The sequence below is a fragment of the Aquila chrysaetos genome, chromosome 12 (genome assembly GCF_900496995.4).
Source record: "Aquila chrysaetos chrysaetos chromosome 12, bAquChr1.4, whole genome shotgun sequence".
In the NCBI taxonomy this organism is placed as follows: domain Eukaryota; kingdom Metazoa; phylum Chordata; class Aves; order Accipitriformes; family Accipitridae; genus Aquila; species Aquila chrysaetos.
In genome coordinates, this window is record NC_044015.1 from 4,236,146 (window position 1) to 4,261,490 (window position 25,345).

Here is a 25,345-nt window from a genome sequence, read left to right on the forward strand (position 1 = left end):
CTGGCCTTGCAGCTTCTGTATTGCTAACGGAAAACTGTCGATAAGAAGGCGCTTTGGGAAAGCCTCATTGCTGTCCATGGAGAAGCAATACAACAAACAAAAAACGCTTGAAGTTTTACTTTTCCATCTTACTTTATTTCACTTTTTCTAGAAAATTCCTCCATAGTTCCACAAATTTAACAAAAAGTTTAAAATTCAGGACAAACAATCCTGTAACGTATTACAAACATGATTTTTTTTAATCTTGAAGTTAGTCTTGGGCCAGCTGAATTTCTTACAGCCGAGTGAAGAATTCATTTCCCAACACAACTTTTAAAATCCTCAAGTGACAAGGTATTTAATACCTCGGCTCTAGGCAGAAATACAATTAAAAATTATCTAGAAGTTGAAGTACTTACATTTTTCTTTAGGAGTGCAAACTCATCTTGTCAGTTTTTGATGGCTATTTCTCGCCCCCAGGAAAGCAATACCGATCGATTTTCATCTTTTTAGAAGTAATACTCGTACAAGGTGCACGATGGTTGTCTACAGCATCGACACGAGCGTGCCAACTAGTGAGTGCCAGGCACCTGGGCTAGGAGAGAGAAGCTTCGTCCGAGTACACCGCCCGTGCTCCAGTGCGTTCGCCAACATGGCAGCTGAAATTTGCAGAATCAGAGTGACTCGGGTCTCTGCTCGCAGAGAACGTGACAGGGCAAGCTCCATAAGGGAAGTTTAAACCTCTCTCACCATCAAATACGTTCAAGATCTGACAAAAACTGCTTCTGGATTGTTGCATCAATTGCTTTGCTAGTTCTGATGCTACCACCGCACACAGCAATAGAAGAACTGGTGGCAAAATCATTGCACTTCCATGTATTCAGCCTGACCACGGCACAGCCAGTCTTGTTACCTACGTGTCCAATATTCCTCAGCTGGTGTTTTGGGATCCAGCCAGCCTTACTATCCTTTTTTTTTCTTTTTTTTTTTTTAAACAGTAAATGTCAGTAATCAAAGCCTCAAGGCTTAATACATACGCAGACCAAGACAACAGGAAAATACTCCTGACCCCTCTTTTGCCCTTCAATACAAAGGCCAAGGACAAAGGAAAAGCTGTGTCCTGATCTTACCTCCAACACGATCAATTCAAAGCAACTCTGAAAGCCTTCAGACTGATCAGCACTTGTTCGTGCCCTCAGTAACAAGATGAAGGACACTGAAAAGTAACAGAGTTCTGTCCATTTTCCTTGGAAAAACCATTATGGCTAGAAGTCAATTTTGGATATATTTTTTTTTCCTTTTTTTAACAATGCAAGCTACTACACATCCTCGAAGACCTGAAGCAATGCTGACAGCAGCACCGCCACCTCCTTCCTATAGTACAATAATCCATCCATGCTCTCAAGAGTGACACAAGAACAAACACTTTATCCACAAATACCTGTACACGGCATGTTCAGAACAGCATTCAGCCAGCCTATAGAGAATCTACACAGGGAACTCGTTCATATGTAACTAGAAGGGGACACAAGATGAGGCCCAAATTTGACCATTCTTTGTTTGCAGAGTCATTCCTCCTGTGGTCCCCGATGCTACCACATACCCCATAAAACAACAACTCTGTAGAACAACTAAGTACTTGCAAGAAACCTTTTAGTAACAAATCAGCATGTGCACACAATGAAAAAGAACTATTGCTGGGGGAACAATCCTATTTCAGGTTTTCAAGGAGATTATAAACAGTCTAAAAAAATCCATGTGTAAAATACTTCTTATAAAAACCAAACAAAATTCCTATCAATGCTCATTAGACTTCACGAATAAAGTCGGTTCCAGGACAGGACGATGCCACAGCCGCAGGCGGGAGCCCCGGGCACTTCCAGCCAAGTTCAGGAACACCCTCCCACACGTGTTCTTGGACTGGCTGGGAACAGCATGACCATTCAGATCTTAACGTGAGAAGAGGGCAGAAGGGAGGTGGCACCTCCGATCCCTCGTGGGGTAACTCTGGAGGCTACTGACAGTCCCAGGAGAAATACTGCCAGGATGGGCAACACAGATGTAACAGCTGTGGGAGTAAGTTACCTGGGTGGAGAGAGGAGGCAAAGACCTCAGGGGATCTCGGGCTCAGGCTGAGCTACCACCGCTGCTCCTATTGCTTTGGGGACAGGACAATGTCACCAACCCCACCCTTCACTGGGGGCAGCGGGCAGGAGGCATCGCGCGCCAGGGGCTGCTCTGCACGCCCAGGGAGCCAAGTCTGGGGCCGTAGCGACCGCGCAAGGCCTGCCTCCTCCACGCCACAGACCCAACAGAGACCACGAGTAGTTCGCACGTACCCACCACGCCTAACACAGCACACGGGAGAGTCTGTGACACTCGTGGACTGCGTCTGCCGTCCTCCACCGCAGTGCATCCCACTGCCAACCAAGACAGAACTGCCGCTCCTCCTCTTCCCACTGTCCTCCACCTTCTCAGCATGTGTACATTTGCGCACAGGGTTTCTATCCAGGCTTGGCATTGTCCATCAAGAAAGAAAACAGCTGAGATCACTGTCGTGACAGGGTTTGCACCTGGTATGAGCTTGATTTTTTTTTTTATATATATATATATATATATATACACACATATATATATATATATACACACACACACATACACACACACACAACACATGAAAGATGGTACAAAGACAAAATTAATGGGAATCGGGTCAACATGACCCAACTCAAACAAGCTTATCATCATATTGCCACTTAAGTTGATTAGTTGCAACATTTCCATGATAAAGAAAGGGGTAACCCAAAACAAGGGACTGTAATTTCATAATGGAGAAGGGACAGCAAACCCTGGAGTGATACAACCCCCCAGCTCCCACATGGGGCTTTCACAGATATGGGAGGTCCACTCATGAGCAGAGGGCTCCTCTGGACCGCTGCTCTCCTCCTCACTGCCTGCAGCCCACTTAACATTTGGCAAAAGCTTACACACTGATTGGAAAAACTGAGCAATTCTTAGAAAAAAATCCCACCCCCCACAAAAACCCCCAAAACAAGAACAAAAAAACCCCCAAAACACAAAAAAACAAAACAAAACAAACCCAAAACACCCCCAAAAAACTGAAATTAGGGAACAGGGGTGTAATACAGTTTGGATGAAAGCTACGGGACTTTCCTCACACCAACCTAGACAACACTTGGAAGTCAATACTAGTTTAACTAGAAATATATGAATTATTTTGGATTAGTGTTTACTGTTTCCTGCCATTTCTTGAACAGGCAGCAGGGCGGGAGAAGGAGGAAGAAACAAACCTGACTTCACTTCTTTTTACATCAGCGCTTTCCAGGTGTGTCCAAAAGATAAAATTCTCCCTTGTTTTGGTTTTCCCAAAGTACAGCCACTACTATAGGGGCCACTGTAGGAGATTCCTCTTTGAGAACATAGAACAAAACCAATCACGTATTTTGGCAAAGTTATTAAACACTGACAAATGAAAAGACGACAGGTGAGCCCCTTCCAGAGCACAAAATGCTTTGAAGATTGCTGTTCAGCTTCCATACACTAAAAATTGTCCACAAGAGGCATTTTAACAAACAAGTCAAATCTTATTAAGCGCCCTTCCCCTGCCATAGCCATTAAAAAAAACATAACAGAAAAACACACCCTTAAGATCGTAAGACCCAACTAGGCCCTTCTTATACATACAGTACATACATATATATAATATATATATAAAATATACAGCTTACAGTTTTGTAGTCCTATTACAGTTAAAGCAGACTGAAAGGAGTGAGACTTTGTTTAGGAGCTCAGATCAACAAACAAGACATCTCAAAACCCCAGCGGGAGACAGCAGATTCTAGAGGCCTCTTCAAAGAGCACGAACTGTCTCTGCAGGAAGCTGAAGGTCCTGCGCGTGGAACGATGCCCTGTAGGAATCGGGAGCCAAATTACAGCAGTGCTCTGTACCGAACCGCGGCAGAACTAACTTGCAAGTGATCAAAACTGGAATCTGTCCACTTTCCTCTTTAGCAGACCAGCAGGACCCCTGGGAAGCCTCCTCTGTCATCAGTCTCTTGGCTAGCTTTGTAAAAGCCAATCTCGCTTACACAGCATGAACGCTTCTTCACAGAGCTGGAGGAAACGGGACTTGCTAGAGCTCTCCGCAGGCAGGCTGGTCCCTAGATTTGGTGAAGAAAACATCGTCCACACTTCTTCAGATCTCAGAGACGCCTGAAAATGTGCTCTTAAAACACAGTTTCTCGAAGTAAAACCAAAAAGGTCACACTGTGCAGCTAAGTGCAGCACATCTTTTGCTCTACTCAGGACCTGTGCCCAAGCGTACTTATGAAGCTAGGGAGGACAGACTCAGCAATATGGGTGCTTGTTTGAAGCCTACAAGAAAGTGCAGCTGGCTGTGCATTCATAGAGCATGGCTGTTCTCTAAGGCAGTGCTTCGGGTGAATCAAGATAATAAGAAGGCCTAGTTCCATGGGTTCGTTTCCTGGTACCAATAAACGGGATTTCTGGTTTCAAAAGCAGCCTGCTTCTAAGGCCAAGCGTCATGTTGCTACTGCTTCCAAGTAGCTCTGCAGCTTACGGACGGTTGTCTCATCCAAGGAGAAGAGGTCAAAGTCAAAGGTTGTGTTGGTAACATTAAAATGCCCGGTTTCCTCAATGAGATTTACAATCTGTACAGAAAGGAGACAAGCAAGGATGTATACAGAGACCCCATAAAGATTAAGTACAGCAGAAAGGCCAGCAGATACAAAGCAACCCATCCAGTCCTTTTCTCATCCTTTTAGAATAGCCTCAGAGATGAGAATGTCTTGCAACATGAAGGGAATGCTCTCCCAAAAAAGCAAACCAGCTCCTCCTGCATGCCTGACTAGCTCAGTCTGGGAAGTGAGGTGGGCATATTTCTTTCCTTTTAAATTAGACCAAGAGAGCCCAGCTTTCGGACTGCTACCAGGATGGCAGAGGAAAGATGCATAAACCACACTTCTGTATCTTTTCCAACAAAAACATTGCATGCACATCTGATTTTTTTTTTTTTTCTGACATATCTTTGCTTTCCAAGTGAACCAGACTCTCTCATGAAGGAGAGGCAAGTGAAAGGTCAAGCATCACAGGGGTCCAGCTGAGACCCTTGGACACAAAGATTACCAGAGTACAACAGCTTGCCAGAAAGCTGACAAATGATCTCTACCTGCTGTAGCACATTGCGCTCTCGTAGTGCCATTAGTCGCCTGTGAAGCTCCACTAATTCATCAGTGTAGGCCTGTAAAGGAGGCATGAACAGAAATAGTGACATATGTGGCATGTTGGTATGACTGCCAAAGTGACTTTCCTAATGAGGATCAGAGGAACTTGAGGCCCTTTCAGACATGTTCCTATTCCCAATTTTTCCCCTAAATTTTTTACTGCCTCCTCCATCCTTATCAAGTGCCAGGAGACTAAAGACTTCACATAAATAGGGATGGTCTGAAGACCATCAGCAAGACTATTTAATGACACCATTAAACAAACACCTGTAACCAGCTTTAAGAAGTGGTCAGAACCTTTGAGCTTAGAGGACCTCAACAAGGTGAAGTTCACCTTGGTGAACTTCAGTGTGAGTTCTTCATCAGCGGGTTTTACTAATAAACTCCTCATTACCTGAAACTACCTACATCAGTAACCAATATCCCAGCAATCTGTTGAACAATGATTTGTGTTTCGGTAAGGAAAAATTCTTTGAGTGCACTGCATTCCCTGGTAGTTTTACGTACACCACAATGGTAAATGCACAACTGTTTAAAAGCTCAACATGTTAATTGTTCTTATATAAGGGTCATTTGTTTTTTTCTCTCTTTTTTTTTTTCTTTTTTTTTTAATTTAGGCAGCCAACAAGGCAAGTTTCTGTTGGCACACTATCGCTTACAGGGAATAGATTCTTAATCTGTAGATTGAGAGTTGTTCATGTCTGTATCAGCAAAACTGAACTAATTCAGTAACTGTACCAAGGCAAAAAAAAAATCCTAAACTCATCCCCCCCGCAAAAATTTGTGAAATATACCCCTCCCCAGCACATTCACACAGAGACAAGCATTTTTCCCAAAACACCCAAACAGTACTGAATGCTATGCTTGTTGGGAGAGCTAGTATCTCTTATAAAACCTCTGACAGTTGGAAAAGCTGATGGTATTTCAGGCACTCTCTTCAATGGGTCTCAAGGGTGTCCCCTTCTATCTGTATTAAGTAGTCTAATAAAAGATACTATTACCTACAAACCTTGCCCCAGATAAGCCATCTCAGCTATGGTTAACAGCGGAAGATTTTGTAGCTAGCAGGAGACTCGGACGCAAGTACCTCCAAGATCACACTTAAATCTAACATGAAGTGATTAACCTATGCTGTATTGTCCTGTTGAAAAAGTGTTCACACACACAAGTGAAAGCTAAAGACTGATTCTTTGATTACTGTAAGGACCTCAGTGATTAGACTAAGGAAAAGTATTAAGCTCCCATTTAATTGATTTCTTTACCAAAAAAGTCACAGCGGGAGAACCTTCTGGACAACTTGGGGTTTGGCTATTTGCTTGTGAGTTAGCCATGCCTTACGAGCATGTACACTGCTCTGCTTTCAGTGGAGGCAAGAAAAAGGGAATTTCATTGAACAAATAAAGGTTTCAACTAACCCAGCAAAGCAAGCATCGAGCAATATCTAATTTGTAAGATCAAAGACAGGTGAAAACTGCCTTTTAATGAAGAGGCACTTGCCACCACAGCAGTGGCCAGGCCATTGGTTCAGACAAAGGGCAAACAAATAAAACAGTTCTAACATTTTGCATATGGGAACAAACTGGGTGTCCATCTATTTAATATACACAATTTCTGCAGCGTCACTCTCCAAAGCCTGTCCTTTCAACATCTGTTTTTCATTACACTCAAGCTTTCAATCTGCCGAGACAGAACAATGTGAACAGGCTAGGCTGATTCAAATTGTTTTCTACACAATGTTCTATGATATGCAAATCCTCAGACATACCTTGTCATATGTTCCCTTCTTCAGGATCTTCTCTGGCTTGTTACAAGACTCTGGGCTTTTTCTTCCAGATGCCTGAGGGCAAAAGAAATCAACATTAAGGAGCAAAGTTAGTTCAGACAACCTGGTGGTTTAATGGCTTGGATGCACAGCACTGAACAGAGAAATTACCTGTCTGATGAAGACAGGGTAATAGGGAAAATTTGGTGCAAGTCAGAACTAACACCATGGACTGAATACAGTGCAGCAACCAAGAGTGGTGGAAAGTAGTATTGTAAGGGCATGTAGGATGCAGTACCTTGTTATTTGCTGGGGGCAGTTTCTGACCAGGAGGTGGCTCTCGACTTGGCAGGCAGGAATCTGCACTGTTATCACTGTCGCTGTCACTAAGGCTCAGTCTGAAAAACAAGCAGCAGAGAATTAGCATCATCAGGTAACAGGAAACTTACTTAGCTGTCAACTGAACCACACAGTGTTAAGTGAAATTTTCTTATTTATCATAGACTTATAAATTGTCTGGGAGAAACAGTCAGTCTGTAATTTCCAAGAATCCCTTTCTTCCTAGCTGATGTCACCTTTGCCATCTTCCATTCCCTCAGCAGGCAGAGTAGGGAGTTTTAGTTTACACTCACAGCTAGCAGTTCAACTCTTTCATACACAAGTCTGCTTAGAACAACTAAGTACCACCTGATTTTCAAAAATGGCAACTGTTCATTTGGGGGATTCATTCCAAGATCACCAAGTACCTGCATGATTGGCTTACCAACACCTCCACTGAAAACATAGGCCAAAAAAAAAAAAAAAAAAAAAGCATTTAGTGTTTCTGTTGTGACCTTTGAGATTTCCTATTTATTCTCGTTCTTCTTGTGGCCCTACAGATGTATTATAGCAGGTATCCTACTTTTGATGAGCCTGAAAAACTCTTTATTACCTATCCCTTAAAGGTCTAAAAAACATCCTTCAAAGTCTCTCCATTCCTCTTTTAGTTGATAATGACAGAGTGCAACAATGGCTTTTTTGTTTGTTTGTTTTTGGTGAGCACAAGCATCACTTGAAATTTGCAGCTGCTATCTGGGCCAAGCCTTTGGTTTCAAATATTCAGCCTGAGACTCCAGATTTGGCTACAACAGCGTTTCCTGAGGGGAGAAGGATGAAATTCAACTATTTCCATTGACTAAAGCAGGAAACAGCTGTTAACCAAGTCCCATAGGAGTCAAGTAACCAACTGTCAGCATGCACTATCGGCAGACTAAGACTTCTCAGTTTTGTATCAGTCACATGCAGTAAGAAGAGCACACATGCTGACAGCCTCCACAACACTTCTCTAATCTCTGCAGATCAAAGGTGTCACACACCATTCAGCTCAGCAGAGATCTGAAGACAACAATTAGGTGACTATTTTAAGGGGCTCAGTCACTAACACCTGCAAAGCTCAACATGTACCACTTTGCAGTGGCTTCCTCTCTTTGAGCTCCGGTGATCTCTCTTCATCCAATTCTGTTCCCAGCCTGCTGTTGTCATTGACTCTGTATCCCTACTCTGTGCTAAGTACTCCACACATCTGCCCTTTCTCTCCTTCTCTCACACTTTCCTCTCACGCATAGCCCCATCACTTTGATTCCTCTCTCCAAATGGAGGGCACACAAAAATACCAAACATGGAGGGCAAGACCACAAACATCTTTCTTCCTGATTTGTTACCACCTGGAATCCCGGCTGACTGGGTTTGCTTTGACTGCTGCCTCTTCTCCAGAGGAGCTGTCATCATCATCTGACTCCTCAGACTGTAGATCTTCCACCATGGAGCGCAGTGGGCCTGGGATCAGAGGGGAGAAAGCAAGTCAACACCAGGACAAGTGCAGCAGAACTCCATCCAAGCTATCTGATCTAAACTGGATTAGTGATTATTAAGATACCTCAAGATTTCTCAATAAGACGTCACTGGTATTTTCATTTTTCACAAAGATATTGCTAAAAGACACTGTATTCCAGTCTCAAAACTAAAGCAGAGTTGACAAACCTTACAACTGCCGTAAAGCCACCCTAGCCTCCCCCCAAACCCTCCCACTCTCTTCTGAAATGAAAACAAAAGGACACATTTTTCATGCGTTTGGGGACTATTTTAAATGTCACTCAAGAGACAGTACTTGTAGTAACCCAGCATATGCTAAGGTTAGAACATTTACTATTGCCGCAGTATATCTCTTTGCATTGTTAGTGGAGGAATCTGAAAAAGAAGCTATGTTATGCACTGGCAAAGTGATGAATGTCACATTTATAATTTTTAATAAAACATATGAAATTGGAGAAGAAATCTTCTGGTGACACTATAGATCAAGCAGCAGCAAACACATTTATAAACTGAGGCAGAAACCAAAGTCAACAGGGAAAGAACCAAACCCAGAGAGATACCCTACTCATAAATTAACTGCCAAAACAAGAAAAATACTTGTTCATGATTATGCTACGACATTATTGCCTTTTCTTGCTGAAGTGTCACAGCTTCAACACATGGTTGCATACAAGAAACCATATTAGACTTATATATGTTGCTGGGAAAACAGATCTAATTCTCATGAGCCTTTTAAGGTTATGCAAGGAAGATTTTTAACAAATTTTATTTCTTGCAACACACCTTGACTGTGGTTCTGAGATGGCTCGAAATCAGAGTCAGAGCTGGAGTCGGAGCTGGAGCTGGAGTTGGAAGGGCTGGACTGGACAGACTTAACCCCCCATAAAAGGGAAAAAAAGAAAAACAATCTTAACCTTTCTAATCTGGAAAACCAGTGCAGAGCACAAAGCACAGTGAGACAGAAGCATTTGAGCACTCTACAACATCGTACATCACTGAATGCAGCTCTTAGAATTACAAAAAACATACAAAATGCAAGGTGAATAAAAACAACATTTATGAAAACTGTAGCTCAGCACTCCTGGGCAGTGGCATCAACAGCTCCCACCAAAACTCTTCACGCCACTAGTTTCAAATAGCCTCAAGTGATGAAATATAACATCTGAAAAATGTCAAAGTGAACAACCCCTTACTTTGAAGTGTGAAAGATGACTTGTACACAACCTAGAACAAATATCAAAGCCCTCTTAAAAAAGTGTATTTATTGTAACCCACCAACATTCCCTCTGAACACCCTGTACTAATCATTAAACACAGAAAGGACACCTATCCTAACTGGCTCACTTGACTCCAAAATTAGTTCTAATTTATTAGTATACCCTCAAAGCAGTTGTTTCTACATCAATTTGAGCAATCCACTGTACTGTTTCCAGTTTATTGTGAAAACATAACATAACCAGTTAAACTCTTGTGAAACCAACTCCACTGACTGTCAGCATTCAACAGAAATGCCAGGAGCATATGCAGTAAGAGTTAGTAAAAAAGATAACACGAACTACTGCTAATAACATCATCCAGAAACAAAGTTTTAGTGCTATGTATGTGTTTAACATAAAACCAGATATTGTACAGCAATCACATGCTTTAGCTTAAATGACCGCGAGGTGGCAGTGAAGGCTAAATCAACTATTTCATCCCCAATAGCAGCAGCGACTATTACAATAATCTTAAAGGTTTTTTGTTACTCAGTAGGATCTAGTTTAAAGATTCTCAATGTACTGTAATATTATCTTGCCTTTTTAAAAGTAATTCCCTTGAAATTTAGCATTTCAATTTCATTGCACCATTCCTGGGAATACACCTATTACTTCCACTACCAAATCCTGATGCTAGAAAAATCACACATTCCCATTCATCAAGAAACTTTACTACAGAAAGTGTTAATACTATAAAAACATTGTAAACAGGTAGGAAGAGGCACATTAGCAGCTTTGGGCATTAATAAATGAAAGCGGTAGCAGGACTTTCATCCCAATACCACCCTTCCGTATAATTTATCACCCAAGTATTGTTAAGAGTTTCATTTATTCAGCTGTAAGAAGGCAGGGGAAAATGTCAAAAAGACGTATTACAACCCTTGTGAATTATTCAGTAGCAAAGGAGAATAATTTGACAATTCCAATATCTGATATATTGGCACACTGCAGCAGCCCTATTTGTTTAGAAAAATTACTACAGGAAAGCAAAAGAGCAGTATTTTCAAGACAAAGGAGCACAGCTCTTGTGTCTTACCCACAGATTCAATCCTAACATCCTTCATTCCTGATAATCTAGCAGGTGTTCCCTTAAAATGACTTAAGAGGACCTCAGAAGCAGAGGCTGGAAGTTGTATAGACCCCCGTCTTTCCTTTTGCCATTAACCCTATCAGCTATTTCAACCAGGAGGCATCCAGCCGGACATGCTCTGCATGCTCAGGCTGCAGTTACTGTCACCGTGATATGACAAAAGCACATGCCGACAATGGAAAAAAGCAATCCTGCTCTCACATCTCAGCCTCTCCCTTTTGTCAGCACTAGCATTTAGGCAGCCAAGCATGAGGCCAGTTCGGGGAACTGGACTTGATGGGGGAAGGAAAAAAAGGAGAGGAAAAAAAAAAAAAAAAGAAAGGACAACTAACTTTCAGCAGGAGCTGAAATGGAAGGAGAAACTCCTCCAGCCCATTGCAAAGTCACACGAGCTCTCATGCCAGCAGCACAAATGAGAGCAAGACTGTTCCTTTCAACAGCAGCCTGCAAAGATGTCAACTCAAAGCAATCGTGGAGTTGCAGCCTCAGAGCATGTTGCACAATACGTTGGCTGCAGCAGCAAAGCTGATTTAAGAGTTTCCGGGCCCCGGTCCACCTCCAGCTGCTCATTCGCTTTAGTGATGTGGCTTACCACACAGATCCACAAACAGCTGTACCAGTACAAACGATGGAGTAGCAAACTGCAGCGCTGGGAGCAAAAAGAACCCCCCAGGGTGGAAAAGGAATTCAAACAGTCTTCTCTGCTGATGCCAATGCATTATGCAGTTATACCCTTAAGCTTCAAGTTCCACAGAAACCTAAGCTGATCTGACTGGCAGCTGCCACGGTTCCCCCTCCATCACACTGAGTATTCCTACCCTTCTTCTGGGCTAGCACTCAAATACCTCTGTCAAGCATCCAACAGACACAAGAGCTGGTGCAAGAGAGGACACAGAAGCATAGAAAGCTTGGTGGGGCAGGACAGGACTGCAGCAGACGCTGTGGACCCACAACCACAGTTTGTGGTTTCACGGAACAGTCTAAACAGCACTATCAGCTTACAGCTGCGTGGTGAGTCCCAAGAGGATGGATGACACCTAAGAAATAATGAAGTACAAGACACTCAGGACTTAACAGAGATCAGCAGAGTACAGAAGCTCGCAGTGAGAGCCATGTATCTGGAACAGAAATGACAGGGCTGCTACACACTGATGCACTTCAGGTATAAGGCTAAAAGTGGAGAGGAGTGGCCTCTTTTTAACACACAAGCTACACATTTAATCAATCTGGAAAAAAATCTTTGCAGAGTAACTTGAATTAACACTTCCCCAATAAACTCTTCTACTGGGAATCCTTTGCAAAAAATCCTTTCTGAAATAAACACATCAATACTTACTGTATCATGGTGCTGATTAAATCATAATATGAATTGTCCCTAGAAGATTTATTCTCGTAAAACAAATCTTTCTAAAAGTGGTCAGTAGGAAGCAGTTCAAAAATTAATGTGACATTATCCTGTGAATCCTATTAGAAGATATATGGCTTCTTTATAGCTAATACAAAATATACAAGCAAAAAGTAGCGAGAGTTTGGATTTAGGTTGCGAGTTTCCCCTCCTACTTTTTTTTTTTTGTCTTCTTTTGGAAAACAATTTTAAGACGACAGAGGATGAGGAATGTTTTTAGTTGTAAAAAGGAAAAATATTTAGACAGCTTTTAAAAATAGTAGTACAATAACATAATTTGTTTTATGTTTTACAACACAACTTATTTAGGTTTAGTGGCATGCGGTTGTATTTTGAGCTTTAGCCAATAGCATGTTTCTTACAGGCCATGTCAGGAATAGGGGGTTTTATTTACATTTTAATACTGGTTGTTTTTTTTTTTCCAGAAACAAAACTGAAATTATTTGCTCCTTTTCTGAATCAAGATCACGTTCAAAAACATTATGTTATCATAAGCAGGTAGAAAGCTTATCTATGCGTACTATACTCTAGCTCTATAAATGTCACTGCAAGGGATGAACGAGAGACCATAACCTTAAACTCCAACTTTTAGATAACTCTGCCTGCAGATAAATCTAAATAGAACTGCATATCTGAAACAGGAGGTAAACCAGGCAGCAGTAACGATAAATACTGATAGGATTTTCAAAGAAGAGTTTTATTTGAGATACAACCCAGCCTAAGCATTTGCTAGTCTGGTTCTCTATCTTGCCTAAGGGAGTATTTTTGAACATCATCTTCACGCGTGGATTTAAACAGCATACTTATAAAATTCAGGTAAAGGACAAATCCCTACTCACCTCTGACTTGAAAGAAGTTTCATCCTCTGAATTTGACTCCTCCATTTCCACAGGCTTTTTGATCTCCTTGGCCTCACTTTCAGATTTTACCTTTTCCACTTTGGCATTCATCTTCTCCTTGGTTTGTTTCTTCTCTGGATATGAGGAAGACGAGGTTCTGGGAGATGTCCCTAGGATATTCTTTACCCCTTTGGAGCTACTCTTTTTTTGTTTTTTGGCACTAGGCTTTGGTGACTCGACATTGGAGGGCCTCTTGCTGGAAGACTTTAACTCCGGCTGTGGCCCGCCCTTTGGAGAAGTGTTCTCCAGTTTGGTCTCCTTCACGGCCAGTTTTGGTTCCTTGAAAGCAGCTTTTGGAGGTGCCTTCTCCTCCTTAGGCAGTTTGTTCTCAGTTGGTTTTCTGGAGGAGTCCTTCAAAGGCTTGTTTTGTTCTCTTTCAAGGTCTTTGGAGGAGTTTTTGCTCTCAGAGTCTTTTCTTGGCCTCTCTCTGTGCTCCTTGGTTACTTTGTGTGGCTTGGATGCCTTGCTACTTTCCTTGTTTGCATCCTAAAATTCAGCAACAGAAACATGCAAGCTAGGTATGAAACTGAAGCTCTGCACAGAATTATAAACACATTCTCATAAATCACATTGAAGCATTTGTTTCATGTAGACATCCACCCACAGATACCTAATGTACTTATCTACCTCTGAGGTAAACATCTAGATTTCCCTAAAGCTGATAGAGAGAAACTGACAGTAGGCACTTACACATCTACCTTGGAACAGGATGAAACATGTTTCACAAATGCCTGTTCCTTTCCATGGTCTATAAAAGGAGGTCTATAAACATCTATAGATGTTTAGTTCAGATTTAATCTGCAGGGTTAACATCTGAAGCCAGATAAGAGGAAACTCACTCTAGCTGTGTTACGCAAAGGTATACTTCGCACCATATTTCAGAGAAAAAAACCCCAGCAACTAAAGAGGTTTTTTTAAGGTTAAATCACATCCATGGCAAACGCCAAGTTATGTTCGCAGCCTAGCCCCCAACTCACACATCAACCACATCAACCACACCGCAACTTCAACAAAAATGCTGAATGTCCCTACAACGATAAGAGAGCCGAAGTCTGTGATATCAGCAGGCATTTTATCACCTTTAATTAAGAGCTTTAAGACACCAATCGTTAGGACCCTGCCCATCCTAAGAGTCAGGTATACAGGAAGGCAAAGGAGTAATATCCTTTGCGAATTGTATGTGAACTCAAAAGACTTATAGAAGCGGGTCTTGTGGGGAGACACTGGAGTATGAACTGGGCATGCTGAGACAGAAACACACATGCACCTCTGAAGGCAACCTGGAGGAAGAGAAGCAGGAGACTATTGTCTCTTTGGCTACTGGTGATTTTCACCAGAGCTTGGGTCAGAACCCTTTATTTCTCTTCCGTCTTCTGTTTTCTAATGCTTTATTTCTGACCAAAATTAAATCAGCCACTAACAGATAAGTCATCTTTATTCTGTTTCATAACATCAACGTCAAAAAGCATGACTGAAGTGCCAGAAGTGTTTAGAGGCCTGAAGAAAATGGATATCAGAATTGATTTACATTGTAATATGAATTGCTGTTAATATTTGTGACTGTTCAGGCTGATAAAGTGTACGTAATCTGCTTCAAAACACATCGTTTGTGGATTGTTTCTCCTATGTAGAATTATACAAAAATAATGCCATCACGTAAGTGAAAAAAAGAAAACTTAAGGTTCTTCTGAAGTCTCAAGAACTAGATACTGGTGGATGCAAACATCAAATCTTGAAATCACTAGTTTGACCAAGTGCAGCATATTTTATGTTCTTCACACCACTACCCTAAGCAGTCCTAATGACAGAGGAACTGCTGACTCTCTACTCAGCCTTGCTGCTAAGAGATGCAAGGACTCAAGAGTGCAGCTTTACATGACAGACAGTGAAAGACCCACATAATTCATCCTCAGCATTGAGGATACAAGTCAAAACAATCAGAGAGGACTTCATTCAACTTTATCTTCTGTAGCAGATCAGGAGGAAGATATGGTTCACCAAAAATTCCCAGTCTTGGACATTTAATTTTCTTTTCAAAATTTCCCTGGAGAGAAGTCTAGCAAATCATAAAAGGGCCTCCTAAATTATGATAAGTTCCAGACCATTACCTAGTGAACTACAGAGTACAAGGAAGAAGGTTGCAGAATTAAAGTAGCCAGAAACATCTGCTAAACAAACTCTTACTAGCAAGCCCTGAAAGACTTCTTCACCTCAGGATGACACAAAAGCATGCTTCACTGACCTTTGACCCATGGGAGGGTTTGGTCTTCTTGGGATCAGAGAAGGCAGAGAGTGGTATTGTGGGTAACATAGGATAATCTGGACTTGGCCTTGAAACAGTTTCTGCTCCTTCTGGCATTACCATTACCTAGTAATAAAGAGAAGAAAAATTATGTATGAGTAAAGTCGTGTGGACTATTAACACATGATTATGTTAAGTCACTTGCTCAATTAACACACTATTATTCATCTTTTGAATGTTTTTTCCCCTGCTTAAAGGCCATAAAAAGATATTGTCTAGGTAATGCTCAGTTTCAAGGCAACTCCTCAAACACAGAACATTAAAACCACAAAAAAAGTGAAAGGCAACATGCAATATCAAGTATCTTTCCCAAAGGGAACACCAATATTCTGAGCACAAGCAGGCAATAAAGCTCTGGACAAGAACTGTGTGTTCTGCTGCAAATGCTCTTACCCTGCAAAAGGGTAGCAAGATAAATCTGGAAGGAATGAGCAAAACTTCATCAATTTAGGAGAAGCTGAATTCACTCATTCGGGGGGGGGGGGAGGAAGCAGGCCTTGGGTGTCTTCCCTTCACAATATCTTAACACCAAGCACTGAGCTCCATGAAACACTTTTCTTCTTACCTCCCCTATATTCTGTCAGAATAAACCTGTTGAAAATTTCCACTAGATGAATGGTATCAAAACTGATTCACAGATGAAACACCTCAATACATAAGGAATACAATAATGCACTGTGAAAATCCTAGAAAGCAAATGATGTTCCAGCCATCCTATGGCTGAAATAAACACCTTTCTCTTTGTGCCCAATATAGAAAAGCACTGGCACACCGAGGAAGTTCTGGACAGATCAGCTTGGAATTCTTGCCACTCCTGAGATTTATTATTGACAAACTTCCCCATAGCTTTTTTACTTTTCTAATTTTTCAGGCTAGAAACATGTTTTTTCAGAAGAAAATTTTGCCAGCAATTAAGACCATCTCAAATAAAGTCCTTGAACAGAACATAATTATACATTACTATATATGGAGGTGTCTCAGAATACAGTCATGACATCCTCTGTCTGGTTAAAAACTTCATGCACTTCATGGCTTGTACTAATTTGCCTACATCTTGTAGTTATTTGAGGATCATTTCTTTAGTTTATCACTGCATATTACTTTCCCAGAAGTAAGAGTTCATCCACAGTAGCAAGCCATATCTTATTGTGCCTTCAAGAGTCTATTTTTTTTCCTCCCACACCCATTTTCACTCTATCTTCTAACACTTTTCCTTAATTTTTTATTATCTAAGCCACAAGCAGCCGACCTCAGGTTTAGAGGACATTTATTGACCAGGAAGTGCTAAGTATTAGGCTTTCCTGTGGCAAAAGTGAGTAAGGAATAGACTGGAAGCCTCTCCCTTTTCTTGAGCTTTTCTATACTGATACAGCTCACGACACTAGGAAGGTCACAGATAACTGTAACTGCATGATGGACAGCGTGCAACATCCACAGAAGACATCCATTTCCAGAGGGGTTTTAGTGCTTTGATATTAACGGTCACATTTAAATTGAAAACAAAGTGCCACCAATCACACCAGCAATGGTTTAGTTCTGCTTCAAGTGCTCCAGTCGTATAACCAGGAGTAAAAATTGGCTGGGTCATCCTTTAGATGAACGTAGAAAACTGTAGCCTGCTGGGCTGCAGCTAAAAAGAAACCCCAGAGCAAAATGAGATCACTACGCTGTTTAGCAGAACCTCTTCAGATCTCCAATCCCTTTGGCACTTACCCCTCCAGCCCTAATGAGTTTGCGTCTGAATTCCTTGGTGGGATTGTTGAAAGTCAGTTTCTCACAACGAAGGTGGTTCACAGGTGGATTTCCCTCCAAATTTAAGAACAGGTCATATGTGAAACAAACCTTTTTCGGCTCCTCCTAAAAACAAAAAAGACTTTGGGAAAACGGAAGAAGTTTGGCAAGTACACAAAGTCAGAGGATTCAAACAGTCACTCCTGAAAATCCCAAATAAACCACTGAGTAAGTGTTGCCTTTATAGAGTTTTTCATCATGAGATCAGAGAGCTAGAAATGAAACTATTTGTGCCTAAAGTGCCTGAGGTTAACATACCGTTCATCGGAAACTCAGGCATGGCTTTTCACTGCAAAAGCAATGCACGGACAAGGATACTGACTGACAATTGTCTGTTTAAAGCCATTCAAGTCTTCCTAGGCAAGCAGATTCACAAGCTTTATCCACTATTCTGTTTTCACTGAAATTCAGATCCTATCTCCTTTGGGAAGCAACTGAACTATAAGTATCAATATTAAGAAAAGCATAATCCTTTATTTAGAGAAGGAACAACTTCTAAACTCACAGGATCTCTGCGGGTACTGAGAAAAGATTAAAAGCAATGGTAAAAGGATGACTCGTTTTGTAAAATCCTTTTCAATATGCATATTGCAGGGGCTGAATGGGAACATATCCTAAGCTTTTGAACTTTCCAAGGGCACTTTCACTGAAGAAATCCGGAGTTTGTATGCATGTTGGGGATCATCTGCGCCTCACTGGTTTTGTTCCACCTGCTGCAGAAGCACAGCAAATACTCTGCATTTGCAGTACAGAATGGAAGAAATTTCTTCCTTTTTTTCTCCCCAAATTGCAAATATTGCATACTTCTTGTGTATTACAAATATCGATATGACATTTCCTGGTATTATCTTGTATTCTGCATTTCAAGATGAAAACTCAAAACGTGGCAAAGCACACAGAGCCTTACAGTACATTCAGTATTTACATGAATGCATCCCACATGCCTCATTCAATGCGCAACATCAAGCAGCTGCACAGCAGTCTTTTCCACAATTCATATCCAGCAGCTTGATTTCCTGGTGTAGTTGCATTGTTGTATGGGAACAGACGCCGCAGGCTTCTAGCTCAAGCCATTAGATTTGCTGAAAATAGGTTGAAGCATCAAACAGCTTCAGACCACACTGATTCCTGCTGTTTGCTTGGTGGATACTAACGTCACTAAAGAAACCATTTCTTTTACAAACTATACCTCTAATAATAAAAAGTGTGGTAACCACACCTGGTTTACATCAAAATCAGTACCCTAAGCTCACCTGGGAGTCAAGGTCTTGGGTCTTAACTCCCCAAACAGCAGAAGGCAGACATCTAAGCAGACACATACAATAGAACTGTCTCCCATTAACAAGCAAGAACATGCTACCAACATGAGGGTCTTCAGACCCTCTTTTGGAAAAGTCCTGAAGAATCCATGCACACTTGAAGAGGTTCAATGTCTACTAAAACAGATGAATGGCAAGAAGAAGAGAAGTACTTGCAAAATACACTGCATTGTCATTTTCCTCTTTTGCTACAACCATTCTCATTAACTGAATCATTAGTGAGCTCTGCATGTGTGTGCTTACACTGGAGTTAAAACAGCAGCTGTATAGGGTCCCTCAAAGTCTAATAAACTTAAATGAAGGATGAATAGAAAACCAAATGTGGCCTAAGAATGGTTTCTGAAATGCTCTTCCTAGTTTATAACACAGAGTAAATTGATCTTGGTTATATTAGCAAAAGCAGGCTTTAGTCAAAAGCTGTTAAGCCATCACATTATCAGAGCTCTGCTTTGTCATTTGCTTGTTTGCTTTCAGAGCAGGAGAGGGGAAGCAGATTCATTTCCCTTTTATCTTAGGTATCCCATTTTTTATATACACTCAAAAGCAGAGAACCTCCCAAATATTTATCGTACCTCTGTTGAGGAGCTTCCACTTTTTGTAAAATTAAGACAGTTTTTCAATGTGATTTTTCTCCAACTCAGAGATCACGACCACCCTGGGAACCAAGCCCTAGCCAAGTACCATGATCATTAAAATATCCTTTGTATCGTCTCAGGCCATCAGAAGCCCCCCACCCAAGTGAATAGTTAAGATTACAGCACTCCTAAAAGAACGAGTACAAAAGTCTCAAAGCAAAAAGCTGCAAATAAACATTCTTTCCTTTACTGCCTTCACTGACAGCTAATGATTACAGCTCAAGACACTCCAAAGCTTAACCCATCCGGTCCTCCCTAAAAAGTTCCTCCCTCCAAACAACCACCAAGTTGGGGGGGGGGGGGGGGGGGGGAGAAGAAGGAAAAAAAGAAACCCCAAACCAAGGAAAATCTCTCTCAATTGACCTGGACCTACACATCTAACTTTAAATGGAAAGCCACACTGATTCCACAGTGCCACACTTCAAAGCCTTTCTAAATCACATGTTGAGATCTACACATCCTGCTGCTTGGAGTTGCAACAGAGTGTAAGTACTTTTTCACCCTACGAACTTAGGTTCAGGCAGTCTGTTTTCATCCTGCAACACCATTTCAAGTACTCCTGCTTGAGTAGCAATTATATGCGCAAGCCAAGCTTTACTCTTAGCTGATTCCACCTTCTGATATTCAACCCTCGATGTCAAAAAGTAAAACTGAAAGAGGGAGAGACTTACTTTCTGTGGATATTTTGTTGCTCTCTGAGACCATACGCTATTCTAAACAGCCTTACTTCCAAGAAAGGCTTTAGAAAGAATGGATCACATCCATTTCTAACTGGTAGATATTGCAGTTATTCAGATTAAAATTCAATGGTCAATTTGGACATGAAATGGTTAACCTGGTATTGGATCTCTCAGCAAGCCACCTTAGAACCCCAGTTTATATCTGTCCCTTAAATCTTACGATGCCATAGAAGTAAACTAGAAGAGTGTACCACAGACCTAGGGCCAAGCTTTTATTTGCAGCAGCCATAAATTTCCCTCCATCCAGTGAATCCCCCTACTCCACCTCCAATCTCCAGAGCTGAGCACATCACACTATTTTTACTGTTTTCCAGCTTCCTGTCTGCACTGACTACCACTGCACTGTTACGAACACTAAAGTTGCTTTATTTTTCTTCCGAGTTCTGAAATAATGGGTTAAAGTTCTTTTGGCACTTTTCACAAGAGGAGGAATTTTTCAAAGTCTTTTGTTAAAATTTCCTTGTCCTGTTTTTAAGGCAGGGTGTGCCCTTTGCCACTTAACACAAATCAAAAGAATTTCACTGGTAGTGTGCGCATAAAGCTCATAAATCACTTTTAGAAAGCCATAAAGCAAAATTATCTACAAAAATCTAGCACACCAAGGAAGCAGACTCATGGTTATTCAATAACTATAACATCTAACACTACTTCCCTTTTGCCATAGATCCAGCCTGACAGAGTCATTTATCCGTAACCGGTCCATAACATCCGTATAAATGAAACCCCCTTTCCAGGCTCGTACAACCCGTTCGACTAGTCTTCCACCCTGCTTCAAGACAGGACATTTAAAAGCGAATAGCCCAATATTCATTTTTTGAAGCAAGTAGCCTTATGTTATACTCTGCTAACAAGTCCATGAAACACCCTTTTCTTTTTTGAGATTCTACAGGGTTAAGTAAAATAACAGAGAACAGCATTTTGGAACTCTCCCCCATCTGAAGCCTATTACTTTGTTTCAAAATTAGGAAAATATACTCACTGCTCAAAGACAAGCATTTAATAATCTACTAGCTCTCACAAATACATGATATGATGCTGGCATGGCTAGTAAAGCTGCTACATTTGACAAGGCTTCCTTGCCAGGCACTGCAATCTATTCAGCATATGGAGATGCCTATCGATGTGCCACACTGAACAGCTACCGAAACACATAGAGCCTGAGTGTTTTGGCCAGGAAAACAGTCTGCTCAGATAGAAGAATGGCTAAACTGATAATACATATCAATTTATGACAGAAAAAGGTAAAAAAAGATTCATCACTCAGCAGCAGCACAAAAGAAAGTGCTGCAGGCTTGGTAAGTAAGACCATAGAGAACAGACCTAAAAAATGTCAGCAACAAATGCTTCCACTTCAAGGCTAGACAAAACAACAAGTTTTAATCCTCCTTCCACAACTTTCAGCAACACTGAATAACTAGCAGGTCAAATCTACTCCTCCTTTCCCCAAACCTGTACAGACCCTGCCCCAATAACACACTCATTTGTTAAGTAAAATCAAATGTTTCATGCAAACACGGGCTCTTCAGCAACCTTCCTTAGGTGTAATTCACAAGCCAATACCTTCCTGATGGCACAGTCCTGACACGTAGTTCTAACTGATCTCCAGTTTCACCTACCCTGCCACACGTGCAACCTACATTCGTCTCCACTGAGTTGCTACTTTGAAACATAAGTAATTTTTCCCTTCCCCGATATTTTTCTATGTATTTTATATCACACCTCTAAATATTGCAGAAGGGGTAAAACATGCATGTTTTTATTTTGAACCTCACTGGAAAAATCAAACAGATTTCTCTGCTTTCTTTGCTTACCTCCCCTTTCACTAATAGAAAAAGCCCAAGTTACATGTACCCATTATGTAAATAACTGGAAGCCTTTTATCTCTAGCACTGAAATTGGGAGGTAGTATCTTTAAAGAGACTTTAATACATCATCTTATCCATGTTGCATTAATATCATCTGCCTTATATCAGAATAGCATGAAAGTATACTAGACCTTTAGCTTTTGGGGGCAGGGGGGATTGATCTAATTTGATCAGGATGCAAAAAATGTAACGGGATGAATACCAAAGTCATACCTGTATTACAGCCTCCAGATTACAACATACGCCACTATAAGAGATGTATCTGGAGACAACAATGAGGCCATGAAAAAAGTCTTAAGACTGTTGAAATTGAGTGGGGGAGAGGGAAGAGCAGTAGAAAAACAGCAACACATTTATTGTACCCAGTTTGTATTGATTCAAGCACCACAAGCCACTCACAGCAGCCCTCGTTACAGAAAGGAACACAAAGGATTTAAAAATAAAAATAGCATACTAACATTTTCAGTCCAACAATCCCAAATGATCCACTATCATTAGTCAACTGTGCTTTCAAAAGCTTTATCAATCAACCTACTGAGACCCTGCCATTTGTTTTTCAGGTTCAGTTACAGAGGCAAAGGCTCTACCAGGCCACCAATATCACATAAGACTGCAAGGCCTATGGCCTGTGTAGACCACCGCAACTCTCTAGAAAGCTCAGATATACAAACTGTCCAGGTTCACAGCAATATTCAAAATATATATTCTGTAATTCAAATGACAAGACTGAGAAAGCACCTACTTACTGAGGAACTGAATTACAGCACAGGAAGGACAAACACATGCCAACAAGGCATAACTTCGTAGAGGACAAGAACAGGCTCTTGCACCTTTTTTAATGCTCTGCTGACACTTCCCTGTCTGACAGAAGGGCACCAAAAGCTTCAGGGGGACCAAGAGCACCAACTCTACTACTCCAAACAGACAACAACAATATAAAAAAGCAAGTTAATGGGCAGTTTTATGCAAAGTTGCCTAAAAAAAAAAATCCCTGATAAAGTTCATTAAAATCATTCTTAAGCCATTCTTAGTAAAACTGTTCCTCAGCAGTGAACAGGCCCATGCTTCTCTAGCCAAAGCAAAGAGTACACTGGCTCTGACAACCACTATTTATCATCCTAGTTACAAATTAGAACAGGGAAAGGAAACGGCTAAGAAAGGAGGCTTAAACTGTGGAAAAAAAATTTTCAGCCAACCATGGCAAAGATCAACCTCCACAGATTAGTTCACTCCCTCTTTAAATCCTTTCTCTTCTCACCCTTACAAAGCTAAACATGCATCGATAAACAAATCCCAAAGCCTTTGCAAGTCTTGTTTCAACTGAGAGGACACACATCAACAAAAACGTGCTAGAATTTAGGGAGCATATGGCCAGAAAGACCCACCCAACAGACTCCTGCCCAGCCACCTACAAAATAGCGTTTTCTACCCAATCCCAGAACCAATCCATAACATCTACTTGAAAAGAGTTATTCAAGGATGAGTCCCAAATGCTGTAATCAATTCAGGCAAATTCAGAACAATATATGCTCTACACACAACAGCTGATCCCCACCAGTGTCAACAGGTTTACAGAGATCAGAGTGAACATATGGTCTCAAAGTAATAAAGACTTATTTATTTGGTGTTTTAATGTCATATTCTTTAATGCAGGAGAAAATAGACTGTATTCTAAAGGCTTTGCCATTCCTCCTCCTCCTCTTTCCCAATCTTTTAAATTGCTGCTCTATCCCAGTCTTTGCTTATCTTTTGTCTTTGCACTTCTATCTTTGCAGATTTACCTCTTACATTTCCTTCAACTCCACTTACTGAAAATACTCATAGCTGTTAATATTTCCAGATGGCATTATCACCGGGTAATAGTGGTCAGAGGAGCCAAATTCTTCACATCGTCAGGCAGCTAAGCTTCCAGCAATCATAAGTACCATGCTTAACTTCCAAATGTGCAGAAAATATAACATTTGCTGACATAAGGATGGAAAAATTACTTTTAAGCAGTAAAAGGAAATTTCAAACAACTTCAGTATAGCTCACGTATTTCAAGTTCATGGTTGAACCTGGGAACACGTCTCTGTTCAAATGACATGCTGGAAGACGGAAGCCATCATGTTTTCCCTCAACCACTGCTTGCCCGAATTTAATAATGGGAGGTGCTGTCTGAAACTCCTTAATTAGTCAATTTGTCAATCAGCTTGAAAGTGGAAAAGAACTTCTCCATAATGCATGCATCTAAAAAACAGGGCAAAGATGAGTATTTTAAAGATTTGTAGTTTTGAAAACAATTCTGCAGCTAAACCTGTTCTCATATTTATTTTTCATGTTTCTGAACACCAAAATGCCAAAACCAAACCGCCTTCTCCTATAAATTAACTGCTACTTCCATTGTTTCCAGTAAGAACAGAGACCACCTATTTCCCTTATTTATAAAACCCATCCTATCACTAACACTAGAAAGAACAACTATGCAGTCACATGTTCATAGAAACAATGAGAAGTGATGACCCCGGTGGGTGTGAAACCAAGTTATATCAGAAAAGCTGCCAGTTCCATATTCTGTGAGGAGCATACGAATATAAGGGATGGAGAGAAAGAAAGCATACGAATGCAGAATACAGTCAATGCAAATAAGCGCACCTACAAAAAAAAAATACAGGAGAGGCAGAAATGAGAGAGAAGGATCTGAGGACTTGTGAAAGACAAAGCCATTGGAGACCTGCAGGGAAAAGGCAAGTGTGAGAAAAGACTGGGGGAAGAAAGGAAGGAAAAATAAAAGGTAAGAGTAGAAACAAAGCATAATTCACCCATCACAGTCATTTGAGATTCCCCTTACAAGAAGTTATCATGGAGAAGTTGACATTTTTCAGTCAGGAACATAAAGGTAGTTTTTAAATCTGATCTAAGCCAACATACAGTGCAGATGAAGAGTTTCCTGATTTCCATCCAAAACCTCAGCAAAGCCACCAGAAGACAAACTACTTTTAAGCTTTTGAGGGTTTTTTTTTTGCATTCAAGCCGTAGTTTTCAGTGTTTGCCAAAAAAGCTGCTTCTATCAACAACTTTCATCCTCTACTCTCTAACTGCCATTTCTCTTCACATCCTTTTGGCTTACCCCACCCACCCAAAAGAAAGTTGCGGGCAAAACGTTCCCAGGTTTAGAAGACAAGACTTCTTGTGGTTCAGTCTCATT

General features: G+C 41.0%; 1 protein-coding gene across 3 annotated transcripts in view; it reads right to left on the minus strand.

Annotated features, from left to right (window-relative positions):
• Positions 1-113: 113 nt before the first annotated feature.
• MLLT1 (MLLT1 super elongation complex subunit) overlaps positions 114-25,345 on the minus strand; it is a 32,643-nt gene continuing 7,411 nt past the window's right edge. The window contains exons 4-13 of one of the 3 annotated variants that reach the window (XR_005933722.1): positions 17,522-17,665; positions 15,749-15,874; positions 13,447-13,992; positions 9,640-9,736; positions 8,709-8,820; positions 7,304-7,403; positions 7,009-7,080; positions 5,189-5,260; positions 2,319-4,670; positions 114-2,064 (exon numbers count right to left, since the gene is read on the minus strand). Coding sequence is in view for 2 of the 3 variants with exons in the window: in XM_030033355.2 (XP_029889215.1) it covers positions 4,542-4,670; positions 5,189-5,260; positions 7,009-7,080; positions 7,304-7,403; positions 8,709-8,820; positions 9,640-9,736; positions 13,447-13,992; positions 15,749-15,874; positions 17,522-17,665 (1,398 nt within the window). In the remaining variant the exon portion in view is untranslated. Of the gene's footprint in view, positions 4,671-5,188; positions 5,261-7,008; positions 7,081-7,303; positions 7,404-8,708; positions 8,821-9,639; positions 9,737-13,446; positions 13,993-15,748; positions 15,875-17,521; positions 17,666-25,345 lie in introns of all 3 variants that reach the window. The other 2 variants (XM_030033355.2, XM_030033356.2) reach the window with 2 other exon arrangements.